At 50.5% G+C, this 13,119-nt stretch overlaps 2 protein-coding genes across 4 annotated transcripts; both read left to right on the top strand.

Annotated features, from left to right (window-relative positions):
- The first annotated feature begins 289 nt into the window (after positions 1-289).
- Positions 290-7,389, top strand: ccr9a (chemokine (C-C motif) receptor 9a). Of its 3 annotated transcripts, none has more exons than XM_077558332.1 (4): positions 290-491; positions 5,383-5,442; positions 5,517-5,828; positions 5,912-7,389. In XM_077558332.1, exons 2-4 carry the CDS (start codon positions 5,410-5,412, stop codon positions 6,677-6,679), a joined length of 1,113 nt encoding a protein of 370 aa, XP_077414458.1. In that variant the 5' UTR covers positions 290-491; positions 5,383-5,409; the 3' UTR covers positions 6,680-7,389. The 3 variants fall into 3 exon arrangements, with proteins under 3 accessions (XP_077414458.1, XP_077414457.1, XP_077414455.1); XM_077558331.1 differs by having other exon boundaries at positions 457-502; XM_077558329.1 differs by lacking the exon at positions 290-491 and adding an exon at positions 509-1,086.
- A 240-nt stretch (positions 7,390-7,629) lies between these two features.
- On the top strand, positions 7,630-12,541 carry bfsp2 (beaded filament structural protein 2, phakinin). The gene is made up of 7 exons (XM_077558327.1): positions 7,630-8,135; positions 10,432-10,514; positions 10,594-10,750; positions 11,561-11,722; positions 11,789-11,914; positions 12,005-12,240; positions 12,342-12,541. The coding sequence occupies exons 1-7, from the start codon at positions 7,680-7,682 to the stop codon at positions 12,460-12,462; spliced, it is 1,341 nt and encodes a 446-aa protein (XP_077414453.1). The 5' UTR covers positions 7,630-7,679; the 3' UTR covers positions 12,463-12,541.
- Positions 12,542-13,119: the final 578 nt, after the last annotated feature.

Below are 13,119 nucleotides of genomic sequence, written 5' to 3'. Positions count from 1 at the left end.
GGCATCAGTGACCGGTATCGGCCGCTGTCGCAACACAGGACCGATACCAGGTATCGGTACTCGCCCGTCCATCCCTCCTGAATGGTGTTGTTTTCCGGATCAAGATAGAATATTTTGACATGGACCACTTTGCCCATTTCATGTCAAAGTTGTCAACAAAGCAGGCTTGCGTGCAAACTTCTCGCTCACTTCCTGTTGCGTAAGCGCGCCGCTGCGGTTCCACGCTTGAGTCACGCAACAGGAAGTCATCTTCATCCTCATCTTCGTCGCCAACACGTTTGCACGCAATCGGGGTGAGACGCCACAACCGCCCCCCCCCCTTCCCCTCGCCACGTGCAGCACAACGTGAGAGAAGCAGAAGATGGAGCAAAGTCATCAGGGAGCTTTGTGGCTCCGCCCCTTCGTCTCACTTCTGCTTTGACTCGTCCAACCGTGTTAACGACAAGAGAACGGCCGCGCCGTCGCCGGATCGAGACGTCCGCAACGTTGCTGTGAGTCGTGAGTGCGTGCTTTGGTTCACGTCCAAATGGCTTTTTTGCTTGAATTTCAAACTTTTCCTTTTGGGCTCGTCAGCAGCGCGTCGGCCATCTTGTCGGATGTCTTCCCTCGCCACATCCGACAACCTTGGCCAAAAAGTCACCTGCAGCTATGTCCCCCAAAACTCGGGCTGTCCTTCTGACGAGCTTGTTTGGAATCCGAAACAAACGGCGGACATCTTCATACGCGGCATCATGGCCGACCTCTGGCTCGGACCTCACTTGACGCCGCTGACGCGTTCCGATTGGACGCGTTCCGATTGGACGCGTTCCGATTGGATGCGTTTCTGAGCGCGCGGCGGCGGCCTGACGCTTCCTCCGGCGGCGCTCGTCCGTACGTTCGCTCGCATTTCTGCTCATCTCGGTTCCTGCAGCCGCAGATGCCAACGCGGTCTGCCAACGTCCCCGGGGACGAGACCGGTCCGTCAGCGTGACGATTGTCTTGGAGCGGATCCCCGAGCCAGACCGGGCTCCGTCCTCAAGGCCTCGGTCGCACCTGAGCTCACCTCAGCAACATTTTTCTGCTGTCATTTTCAAAATGTCTACAACGGTTTGTTGGCAAATTTTCAGTCTCGTTTCAAAAATGCAGCGCCAGAGAAGAAAGCTTTCTTGTGGTTGTCAATCAACAGGCTCTTATTTTGAAAATCTTCTCGGTTTGCGTGACGGTCGACATGCTCTTATTTTGAAAATCTTCCCAGTTTGCGTGATGGTCGACATGCTCTTATTTTGAAAATCTTCTCGGTTTGCGTGACAGTCGACATGCTCTTATCTTGAAAATCTTCCCGGTTTGCGTGACGGTCGACATGCTCTTATTTTGAAAATCTTCCCGGTTTGCGTGACGGTCGACATGCTCTTATTTTGAAAATCTTCCCGGTTTGCGTGACGGTCGACATGCTCTTATTTTGAAAATCTTCCCGGTTTGCGTGACGGTCGACATGCTCTTATTTTGAAAATCTTCCCGGTTTGCGTGACGGTCGACATGCTCTTATTTTGAAAATCTTCTCGGTTTGCGTGACGGTCGACATGCTCTTATTTTGAAAATCTTCCCGGTTTGCGTGACGGTCGACATGCTCTTATTTTGAAAATCTTCCCGGTTTGCGTGACGGTCGACATGCTCTTATTTTGAAAATCTTCCCGGTTTGCGTGACGGTCGACATGCTCTTATCTTGAAAATCTTCCCGGTTTGCGTGACGGTCGACATGCTCTTATCTTGAAAATCTTCCCGGTTTGCGTGACGGTCGACATGCTCTTATTTTGAAAATCTTCTCGGTTTGCGTGACGGTCGACATGCTCTTATTTTGAAAATCTTCCCGGTTTGCGTGACGGTCGACATGCTCTTATTTTGAAAATCTTCTCGGTTTGCGTGACGGTCGACATGCTCTTATTTTGAAAATCTTCTCGGTTTGCGTGACGGTCGACATGCTCTTATTTTGAAAATCTTCCCAGTTTGCGTGATGGTCGACATGCTCTTATTTTGAAAATCTTCTCGGTTTGCGTGACGGTCGACATGCTCTTATTTTGAAAATCTTCCCGGTTTGCGTGACAGTCGACATGCTCTTATCTTGAAAATCTTCCCGGTTTGCGTGACGGTCGACATGCTCTTATTTTGAAAATCTTCCCGGTTTGCGTGACGGTCGACATGCTCTTATTTTGAAAATCTTCCCGGTTTGCGTGACGGTCGACATGCTCTTATTTTGAAAATCTTCTCGGTTTGCGTGACGGTCGACATGCTCTTATTTTGAAAATCTTCTCGGTTTGCGTGACGGTCGACATGCTCTTATTTTGAAAATCTTCCCAGTTTGCGTGATGGTCGACATGCTCTTATTTTGAAAATCTTCCCGGTTTGCGTGACAGTCGACATGCTCTTATCTTGAAAATCTTCCCGGTTTGCGTGACGGTCGACATGCTCTTATTTTGAAAATCTTCTCGGTTTGCGTGACGGTCGACATGCTCTTATTTTGAAAATCTTCTCGGTTTGCGTGACGGTCGACATGCTCTTATTTTGAAAATCTTCCCAGTTTGCGTGATGGTCGACATGCTCTTATTTTGAAAATCTTCTCGGTTTGCGTGACGGTCGACATGCTCTTATTTTGAAAATCTTCCCGGTTTGCGTGACAGTCGACATGCTCTTATCTTGAAAATCTTCCCGGTTTGCGTGACGGTCGACATGCTCTTATTTTGAAAATCTTCCCGGTTTGCGTGACGGTCGACATGCTCTTATTTTGAAAATCTTCCCGGTTTGCGTGACGGTCGACATGCTCTTATTTTGAAAATCTTCTCGGTTTGCGTGACGGTCGACATGCTCTTATTTTGAAAATCTTCTCGGTTTGCGTGACGGTCGACATGCTCTTATTTTGAAAATCTTCCCAGTTTGCGTGATGGTCGACATGCTCTTATTTTGAAAATCTTCCCGGTTTGCGTGACAGTCGACATGCTCTTATCTTGAAAATCTTCCCGGTTTGCGTGACGGTCGACATGCTCTTATTTTGAAAATCTTCCCGGTTTGCGTGACGGTCGACATGCTCTTATTTTGAAAATCTTCCCGGTTTGCGTGACGGTCGACATGCTCTTATTTTGAAAATCTTCCCGGTTTGCGTGACGGTCGACATGCTCTTATTTTGAAAATCTTCCCGGTTTGCGTGACGGTCGACATGCTCTTATCTTGAAAATCTTCCCGGTTTGCGTGACGGTCGACATGCTCTTATCTTGAAAATCTTCCCGGTTTGCGTGACGGTCGACATGCTCTTATTTTGAAAATCTTCCCGGTTTGCGTGACGGTCGACATGCTCTTATTTTGAAAATCTTCCCGGTTTGCGTGACGGTCGACATGCTCTTATTTTGAAAATCTTCTCGGTTTGCGTGACGGTCGACATGCTCTTATTTTGAAAATCTTCTCGGTTTGCGTGACGGTCGACATGCTCTTATTTTGAAAATCTTCCCAGTTTGCGTGATGGTCGACATGCTCTTATTTTGAAAATCTTCTCGGTTTGCGTGACGGTCGACATGCTCTTATTTTGAAAATCTTCCCAGTTTGCGTGATGGTCGACATGCTCTTATTTTGAAAATCTTCCCGGTTTGCGTGACAGTCGACATGCTCTTATCTTGAAAATCTTCCCGGTTTGCGTGACGGTCGACATGCTCTTATTTTGAAAATCTTCCCGGTTTGCGTGACGGTCGACATGCTCTTATTTTGAAAATCTTCCCGGTTTGCGTGACGGTCGACATGCTCTTATTTTGAAAATCTTCTCGGTTTGCGTGACGGTCGACATGCTCTTATTTTGAAAATCTTCTCGGTTTGCGTGACGGTCGACATGCTCTTATTTTGAAAATCTTCCCAGTTTGCGTGATGGTCGACATGCTCTTATTTTGAAAATCTTCCCGGTTTGCGTGACAGTCGACATGCTCTTATCTTGAAAATCTTCCCGGTTTGCGTGACGGTCGACATGCTCTTATTTTGAAAATCTTCCCGGTTTGCGTGACGGTCGACATGCTCTTATTTTGAAAATCTTCCCGGTTTGCGTGACGGTCGACATGCTCTTATTTTGAAAATCTTCCCGGTTTGCGTGACGGTCGACATGCTCTTATTTTGAAAATCTTCCCGGTTTGCGTGACGGTCGACATGCTCTTATCTTGAAAATCTTCCCGGTTTGCGTGACGGTCGACATGCTCTTATCTTGAAAATCTTCCCGGTTTGCGTGACGGTCGACATGCTCTTATTTTGAAAATCTTCTCGGTTTGCGTGACGGTCGACATGCTCTTATTTTGAAAATCTTCCCGGTTTGCGTGACGGTCGACATGCTCTTATTTTGAAAATCTTCTCGGTTTGCGTGACGGTCGACATGCTCTTATTTTGAAAATCTTCTCGGTTTGCGTGACGGTCGACATGCTCTTATTTTGAAAATCTTCCCAGTTTGCGTGATGGTCGACATGCTCTTATTTTGAAAATCTTCTCGGTTTGCGTGACGGTCGACATGCTCTTATTTTGAAAATCTTCCCAGTTTGCGTGATGGTCGACATGCTCTTATTTTGAAAATCTTCCCGGTTTGCGTGACAGTCGACATGCTCTTATCTTGAAAATCTTCCCGGTTTGCGTGACGGTCGACATGCTCTTATTTTGAAAATCTTCCCGGTTTGCGTGACGGTCGACATGCTCTTATTTTGAAAATCTTCCCGGTTTGCGTGACGGTCGACATGCTCTTATTTTGAAAATCTTCTCGGTTTGCGTGACGGTCGACATGCTCTTATTTTGAAAATCTTCTCGGTTTGCGTGACGGTCGACATGCTCTTATTTTGAAAATCTTCCCAGTTTGCGTGATGGTCGACATGCTCTTATTTTGAAAATCTTCCCGGTTTGCGTGACAGTCGACATGCTCTTATCTTGAAAATCTTCCCGGTTTGCGTGACGGTCGACATGCTCTTATTTTGAAAATCTTCCCGGTTTGCGTGACGGTCGACATGCTCTTATTTTGAAAATCTTCCCGGTTTGCGTGACGGTCGACATGCTCTTATTTTGAAAATCTTCTCGGTTTGCGTGACGGTCGACATGCTCTTATTTTGAAAATCTTCTCGGTTTGCGTGACGGTCGACATGCTCTTATTTTGAAAATCTTCCCGGTTTGCGTGACGGTCGACATGCTCTTATTTTGAAAATCTTCCCGGTTTGCGTGACGGTCGACATGCTCTTATTTTGAAAATCTTCTCGGTTTGCGTGACGGTCGACATGCTCTTATTTTGAAAATCTTCCCGGTTTGCGTGACGGTCGACATGCTCTTATTTTGAAAATCTTCCCGGTTTGCCTGAGCACGCTGGGATGTTGACATTTGACGAAGGCGCGTTTTGTGTTTCAGCTGAAAACAAGCCGAGCCGGTGACCTCATGGACGACTTCATGATGGAGGCCGTGACGGAGGTAGGAAGCCCCGCCCACAAAGGTAAGGCCGCCGGTGGGACATGACGAATGAAGCCCCGCCACCTCCTTTTCAGGACCCCGCGTACGGCGATCCGACGGCCAGCACCGCGGACTACGACTACAACTACGGGATCTGCGACCTGTCGTCGGTGCGGGCCTTCCGGCGCGCGTACGAGCCGCCGCTCTTCTGGATGATCGCGCTGGTGGGCGGCGCCGGCAATTTGGCGGTGGTGTGGATCTACCTGAACTTCCGCCGGCGCCTCAAGACCATGACCGACGTGTTCCTGCTCAACTTGGCCGTGGCCGACCTCTTGTTCTTGGTCACGCTGCCGCTGTGGGCCGCCGAGGCCACTCACGGATGGACCTTTGGCGCCGCCCTCTGCAAGGTAGCCGCGCCTTTTGTCGTTTTATCGTCAGGCGGCGTCTCTCGGTTCTGCCGCCTTATTCTTGACGGCCGGTGCGTTGGCAGGTGACGTCGGCGGTGTACAAGGTCAACCTGTTCAGCTCCACGCTGCTCCTGACCTGCATCAGCGTGGACCGCTACGTGGTCATCGTGCAGACGGCCAAGGCGCGCAACTCGCAGGCCGAGCGCCGGCGCTGCGGGCGGCTGGCGTGCGCGGCCGTCTGGCTGGCCGCCCTCCTGCTGGCCACACCCGAGCTGGCCTTCGCCACGGCGGCGCCCGCCGACACGGACGAGGGCCCGCGCCACTTCTGCCGGATGCTGATCCCGCCGCACGAGGGGCGGAGCACCAAGATGGCCACACTGTGGGTGCAGGTGGTCATGGGCTTCTGCCTGCCCTTCGCCGTCATGGCGGCGTGCTACGGCGCGGTTGTGGCCACGCTGCTCAAGACGCGCAGCTTCCAGAGGCACAAGGCCATGCGGGTGGTGCTGGCGGTGGTGGCGGTCTTCCTGGCCACGCAGCTGCCCCACAACGCCGTCCTGGTGACGGAGGCGGCGCAGGCGGCCAACGTGACCGTCACCAACTGCCGCCAGCTCAAAGGCTTCCTGAAGGCGGGCCAGGTCCTGAAGGGCGTGGCCTATCTGCACGCCTGCCTCAACCCCTTCCTCTACGCCTTTGTGGGCGTGCGCTTCCGCCGGGACCTCCTCCGGCTGCTGCGGATCTGCGCCTGCCGCCGGCATCCCGCGCCGGCGGACGCGCTGGGCCGCTCGGGCAAAAGCACGCTGGCGTCCGCCAGAGCGTCCGACAGCGACACCTCGCAGGCGCTGTCGCTGTAGGCGGGACTTCCTGTTGCCGCGCGACAGGAAGTGTGACGGACGGATGGCAAACAGACAAAACAAGTGACAGGAAGACGCTTCTCACGCCTTTTTTTTCACTTCCTTTCTATACTTCCTGTTTTCACCTCAACGCCGTCTGATGACTGTCTGTGTGTGTGTGTGTGTGTGTGTGTGTGTGAGGGGGGCGGGGGGGGGGATCTATGGAGGAGCAAAACTGCCAAAATTAAAAATTAACAAAAGAATAAATAAGTAAATGACTAAGTGAAAATAAAAACGGATATCAAATATATAACAATATAAATGGAAATTAAAAACAACAAAATACATAAATAAAAGTGAAAATAAATACAAAAATAAAAATGGAATTCAAAAAATAAAATAAATACAAAAATAACTAGAATTATATATTATTTTTTGTATTTATTTGCACATTTATTTTGGGGAATCTCTTTATTTTATTTTATTTATGGAGATATACATTTGGTTGTTTTTATTTAATTTTAGAATCAAGTTTTTTTAGATCCATTTTTATTTTCATTCCTTGATTTTATTTTTTTAATGTTGTCCGCTTTGGTCGTCCTCCTGCCACTTTTTGGTCCTCAACAACATTTGATGACACAAAGTTGCAACCAGTGGGACATTTTGAGCAGAGTAATCAAACCAAAGCAAATTTGTGGCGTTGCAAATAAAAAGAGTTTGTCCTCACGTGACATCTGCAGAAACGTCTTGACGGTTTGCCGTTTGTCACTTCCTGTCGCAAACAGGAAGTGACGCTCGAAGCCAGAATGTTTCTTTTGAGAGGAACAACAAGCAAACAGCTGACTCACAGCGCATGTGTTTGCCCCGCGTGTGTGTGCTGACGCAGCGCACGCACACACACAAAGGTCAGGGGTCGGCGCATGCCGCAACACAAACACGGGCCGAACAAAGGCGCCATCTTTCCAGAATCCAGGCCTGGCATAAATGTGGGCGCGCGGGTCCCTCTGAGGTTTAGTCGGTCATGCCTCTGCCGCGACGCCGCTCCTCCTTTTTGGGCCAGTCGGCGTCCTCGTCGTCGTCCGAGCGCCCCGGCGCCACCTGCGTCCGGGTGGCCCCGGGCGGGGTCTCGTCCCGGGGCGTCTACGTGGGCGCGGCTCTCCCGGCCGGCGCCGCCGCCACCCTGGGCACGCGCGTGTCTCGCAGGGCTTTGGGCATCAGCAGCATCTTCCTGCAGGGCACCAGGAGCAGCGCCGCGCCCCTCCTGCCCCGGGCCGCCGAGCGGGCGGCGGGCCAGGGCGGGGCGGGGCCCGGCGCCGACCTCAACAGCTGCCTGATGGAGTACCGGGACAAAGTCCAAGCGCTGGAGCAACTCAACCAGCAGCTGGAGGAGCAAATCCGCATGAGTCTGGACCGCAAGGCGTCTTGCGCAGGCGCCTGGGGGCCGCTCAGGGGCCAGTGGGAGGAGGTCTACAGGCAGGTAGGTCCGAGGGCTTCGGCCTCAGGTCGCCCACGTCTAGGCTGGGTGGGGCCGCAAAAATCCAGCCTTCGGGTAGACAACGGACAAACGGAGGTTTTGCAAAAGGGTTTGAGGTTACAAGGTACTTTTAGGTTTGGAAATCAATACTTTCGAAAACATTTTGACAAGTAGAGGCAATTCTGGTATTTCAACAAGAAAGACGAAATCCATGCGCACAATTTGCTTACCCGTTTCGGACCCCGGGACGTTCGTTTGACACCTGTGGTGGGCGGCGTCCAGCAAGAGACACACCAAAAAAAAAAAGGAGGAGGGAAAAAAAACACCGCACCAAACTAGAGGTGCAACAATGAAGCCATTAATTGGCAACTAATTGATTATCTGATCAGGGAAAACTATTTTGGATTTGAATCATTTGAGATTCCACTTCAAAATACCAAAATCATCAATTTTCTCTGATTTCTGTCGTCTTCCGTCAAAGCAGTATCGTCATAATCATCCTTCTCCGAGGAAGTTTGTTTTTGCCAAGAAACGCTCTTAAAGGAGAACGCGACACTCAACGAGTCTTGCTTCAGCCCTCACTAAGATTTGTTTTGTTTTTTTACAAGATTTTTGAACTTTACTGAACAATTTTGTTATACAAACAACTTGTAAACACGACACAAAGACGTTAAAACAGAAAAAAAAACAAGGCGGGGGTGATATTGAAATAAAAACATTAAAAACAGCATAAAGCCACACTTTTCATGGCTTTCTTGTTTGTCAATCTCAATATTCTATTAATGAATTGTTTGGTTTGGAATTCAAATACTAAAAGCAAAGATTTTGAATGGCTAACTTTGGATTTGTGTATATGAAATTTGGGCAAAATCATGATCAAGTTCATCAGAAACATTTTTTGGATTCTTCACTTCAAAAATGACAGAAAGCACATTTTTCCACAAAAGACATTCAATATGATGAATGATAACACGAGACGTCTTTGCAGAAGGTGTCGTCGGTGTTGGGACGACGCCAGAATGGGCCGAGCAATTTGACAGAAGGCGCAATCCACACAAATGTCTTTGTTGAACCTAAGATGGTGATTTTTGACCGGATGACGCTTGCATCAACAATGACGGATTGGATTGTTTTTGCCATTTCTAGCAGAACACAAACAACAGTTTGTTCCATTTTGAAGTCAAAATCATCCCCACAAATCAAATGACAAGGTTTCAAAGTCCAATGCTTTTCATCGCAGAGAGCTTCGTCTTACTTTGTGGCGCTTATCGATTATTGATGATTGAATTAGCATATAGCATTTTCAAGCAGGTGGCTAAAATGGGCTAACTGATGCTCAGTTGTTTGTGCCGTGCGAGACATCGCAACAAAATGATGAGAGGTCAAGAATAGCGGGACAACAAACTGGACTGCATTCATAACAGTGACCTGGCTGGGGTGCGCGCGCACGTGTCTGACACACCGCGACAGTGGAGAATTAATTAGCGTTCACGTGACAAAGAAAGCCAGCGAGAGATATTGGTTTTGTTTTTATAATCCTCATGCAGCTTTTCTAAAATATTGTGTTAACGTTGACCTGTCTTCACTAAGGTCTTTATAAAAAACACACAAAAACTCTCCAAAGGGCACTTTTTTTTGAGAGAGAGCGAGAGAGAGAGAGAGAGGGAGGGAGGGAGGGAGAGAGAGAGAGCGAGGGAGAGAGAGAGAGAGAGAGAGCGAGAGAGAGAGAGCGAGAGAGAGAGAGAGAGAGCGAGAGAGAGAGAGCGAGAGAGAGAGAGCGAGAGAGAGAGAGGGAGAGAGAGAGCAAGAGAGAGAGAGAGGGCCCCCTCTAGTGGCCTCCCTGTGCACGCCAGTGTCTTTTGCTCATGAAACCAGACTGCACTTGATCAATTACTGGATCCAGCACACCTTTAGCTCTTTTAGCGATTATAGAAGCGGACATTTTGTAGTCGTTGCCGGTCAAAAAAGAAATGGGCCTCCCGTTATCAATGAAATGAAAATCTTTTTTGGTGGAATGACGAATTAATCGTGTAACGCAAAACGGACGTTTGGACTCATGTTTCAAATGTCGACCCGCACAAGCGTCATCACTGACGTCACAAAATGATGTCGCATGCACGTGAATGAGGTCATGTGAGGCAAAATGCCGTTGCCATGGTTGCTGCTAGGCGGCCTTTCACAATAAAAGCCTTCTCAGGTTTGACTCACGAGTGACGAGCTTGACGTCAGATAGTTTAGGTCGAGTGATGACGTCATCCAATCCCCAGCGATCGACAGCAGCGTCTCCGCGTGTGTTCAGGTCAGCGAGGCCATCCTGGACAACGCTCGACTGACGCTGCAGACGGAAAACGTGCAGGCCAACGCCGACGACTTCAAGGAAAGGTCAGAGGTCGTTAGCGGCCGCCGCCGTCAGGGGCCGGGGTCGCCTAGTCACGTGTGCGCTGCGCCGCCTCCGCCGCAGGTTCGAGAGCGAGCGGCCGTTCCGGAAGGCGGCGGAGGACGAGATGGCGTCGCTCTACAAAGTTCTGGAGGACGCCGGCCTGACTCGGACGGAGCTGGAGGAGCAGATGGACGCCATGAGGGCCGAACTGCAACAACTGGAGCGACAGCACGAGCAGGTCAGACGCGGGTCCGAACGCCGGAGCAGAGGGCGCAAAATGGAAATCCCGCCATAGTCTGCTTGCTTTGAGCCGCGTTGGCCTGGCGCAAGTTTTAACCGCACCAATTAAGAGCAGATTCGGGTTATTGCGCGTGTTATCATTTCCAACATTTCACTTTTAAAAAGGCTTTTTTTTTTTGCCTGCATGAAAACGCAGTCAGTGTTGCCGACTCCAGTAGAGGAAAGTAGCTATTAACTGTCCTAAAAGTTGCTCAATTACGTCATCGGCAAATTTGCAGAATTGGCCCTTGGCATGTCATTGTAAAGAGGCGCGACAAAAAGTGGCCTTAAAAAAACAACTACAAATGTTGTTGTTTTTTGCCTTTTCAGACCCTCATCATATAAAGCAATCTTGTGCTGAATCAAAACATTATTTTTGTTATATACACATATATATATATATATATATATCCGGAACAAGCGAAAAAGTTGCTAGTTGCTTTTGACAAAAATAAATACACCCCCCCCCCCTCCCAAAAAAAAAAGTTGTAGAAAGGCTTTGGAAAGTCGCCAGATTTTGAGCAAGATTGTGGCGGGAGTTTCTGTTTCTGGACTTGCCAAACGGCCACTAACTTTTCCCACTCAATGGACAGAAGACTCGCAAGTGTTTCAATTTCAACATCAGACTCGAGACCGACGAGCTCAACTGCACCCAAAATATTCCCGTCGTGTCCATCAACCGCTTCTGGTTCCAATCGATTTCATCCGAAACCAAAGCCACGAAAAAGGCGCAGGTTGGCGTCGCTAACGTTTGTCACGTGGCCCGCAGGACGTGCGCCTCCTCTACAGCCAAATGTCCGGGCGGGAACTGGACCAGCCGGACGCTCCCATTGAAACCAGCCTGGACCAGATCCTGGCCTACATCCGCAAGCACTGGGAGAAGGTGACGGAGAAGAACCGCGCCGAGACGGACAGCTACCAGGAAGTCAAGGTGAGCCGCCGACGCAACGCCGCGCGGGACGCCACTGGCGCCGCGTGACGCGCTTTGCGCCCGCAGGACGCCAAGTGCGTGAGTAAGCTGAGTCCGGAAGAGGAACAGCTGGAGGCGCTGAAGGTCCAGTGCGCCGACGCCGGCGGCAAGATCCAAAGCCTGCAGGCCGAGACGGAATCCATCCGAGCTCTGGTGAGACCCGTGACGCCGCCCGCCCGGCACGCCCGCCGCGAGCGAGCGAGCGAGCGACTCCTCGCTAACGGCGTTTGCTGCCTGCTACAGAAACGCGGGCTGGAGAACTCGCTGGGCGATGCCCGGCACTGGCACGACATGGAGCTCCAGAACCTGGGCTCGGTGGTGTCCAAGCTGGAGGCGGAACTGGCGGACGTGCGCGGCGAGATGGAGCAACAGCGGCGAGACTACGACGCGCTCCTGGCCAACAAGCAGCGACTGGAGCAGGAGATCCGCCTCTACCACGGGATCCTGGACGGCGAGGAACGACGCTTCCAGCCCGCCGAGTGAGTCCGTTCGGACGCGGGTCGGACGCGGGTCGGACGCGGGTCGCCCCCCCCCCCCAAAAAAAAAGTCAGGAGCTTCCACTGATCCAAACGTCCTTTAGGTGTTCCGGACCGCAGAGCCATCGCGGAGACGGACTTTCCGGGACGCCGGCAGATCAAGGACCCCCAGCGCAGTGTGGGCCCAAGGACCCTGCGGACCCCAGTACGCCTTCAGGGAATTGAAGAGGAAGTGGCGTGAGGTTGGCAATTGCACTTCCTGTTGCTCCGAGACACAATCAATAAAAAATCTTCTGCCTTTCAACCCAGCTTGTGGTCACCATTATTCACTGTTTTGTTCCCTTATCGGGATTTCCATTCAGTCCGACCCGTTAGGCCCATAAAAGACCCTCCGTAGCGCCAAGGGAACCTTCCTTCATCATCATCATCATCATCATCATCGTCATCACGCCACGCCACGGCAGGGCTAAACTGGCTACGTTCATCTTGTCTACGTTTGAACGGAGTTTTCCAGGAAAGAAAATACTTCAGCCTTCCTCGTGTGACGCGTCTTAAAAGCTCCCACGCACGATCCTGGGACACTCAAAGCGCAGTCCTGATTGGGTCGGAATTCACGATAGGTCACACCAGAAAGTTGGACTCGTCTGACCAAGGCTGAAGTGACACCTGAAACTCAGCAAGCTAAGATTTGTATTCTTTCAACTCATGGCTGGACTGCCACAAATAAGCAACCCTGGCATTTTGACCGACTTTTGGCTCGCACCTCGCTCTGCCACTCTTGTTGATTGGTTCTGTTTGTCCTCTCAAGTGTTAATGGATTGAATGGGCTAGACCCCCCCCCCACCCCTAAATTGTTTCAAATGGAGGAAAATTGTCAGCCCA

Source organism: Vanacampus margaritifer, chromosome 2, assembly GCF_051991255.1.
Source record: "Vanacampus margaritifer isolate UIUO_Vmar chromosome 2, RoL_Vmar_1.0, whole genome shotgun sequence".
In the NCBI taxonomy this organism is placed as follows: domain Eukaryota; kingdom Metazoa; phylum Chordata; class Actinopteri; order Syngnathiformes; family Syngnathidae; genus Vanacampus; species Vanacampus margaritifer.
This window is presented reverse-complemented; position numbering and strand designations above follow the sequence as displayed.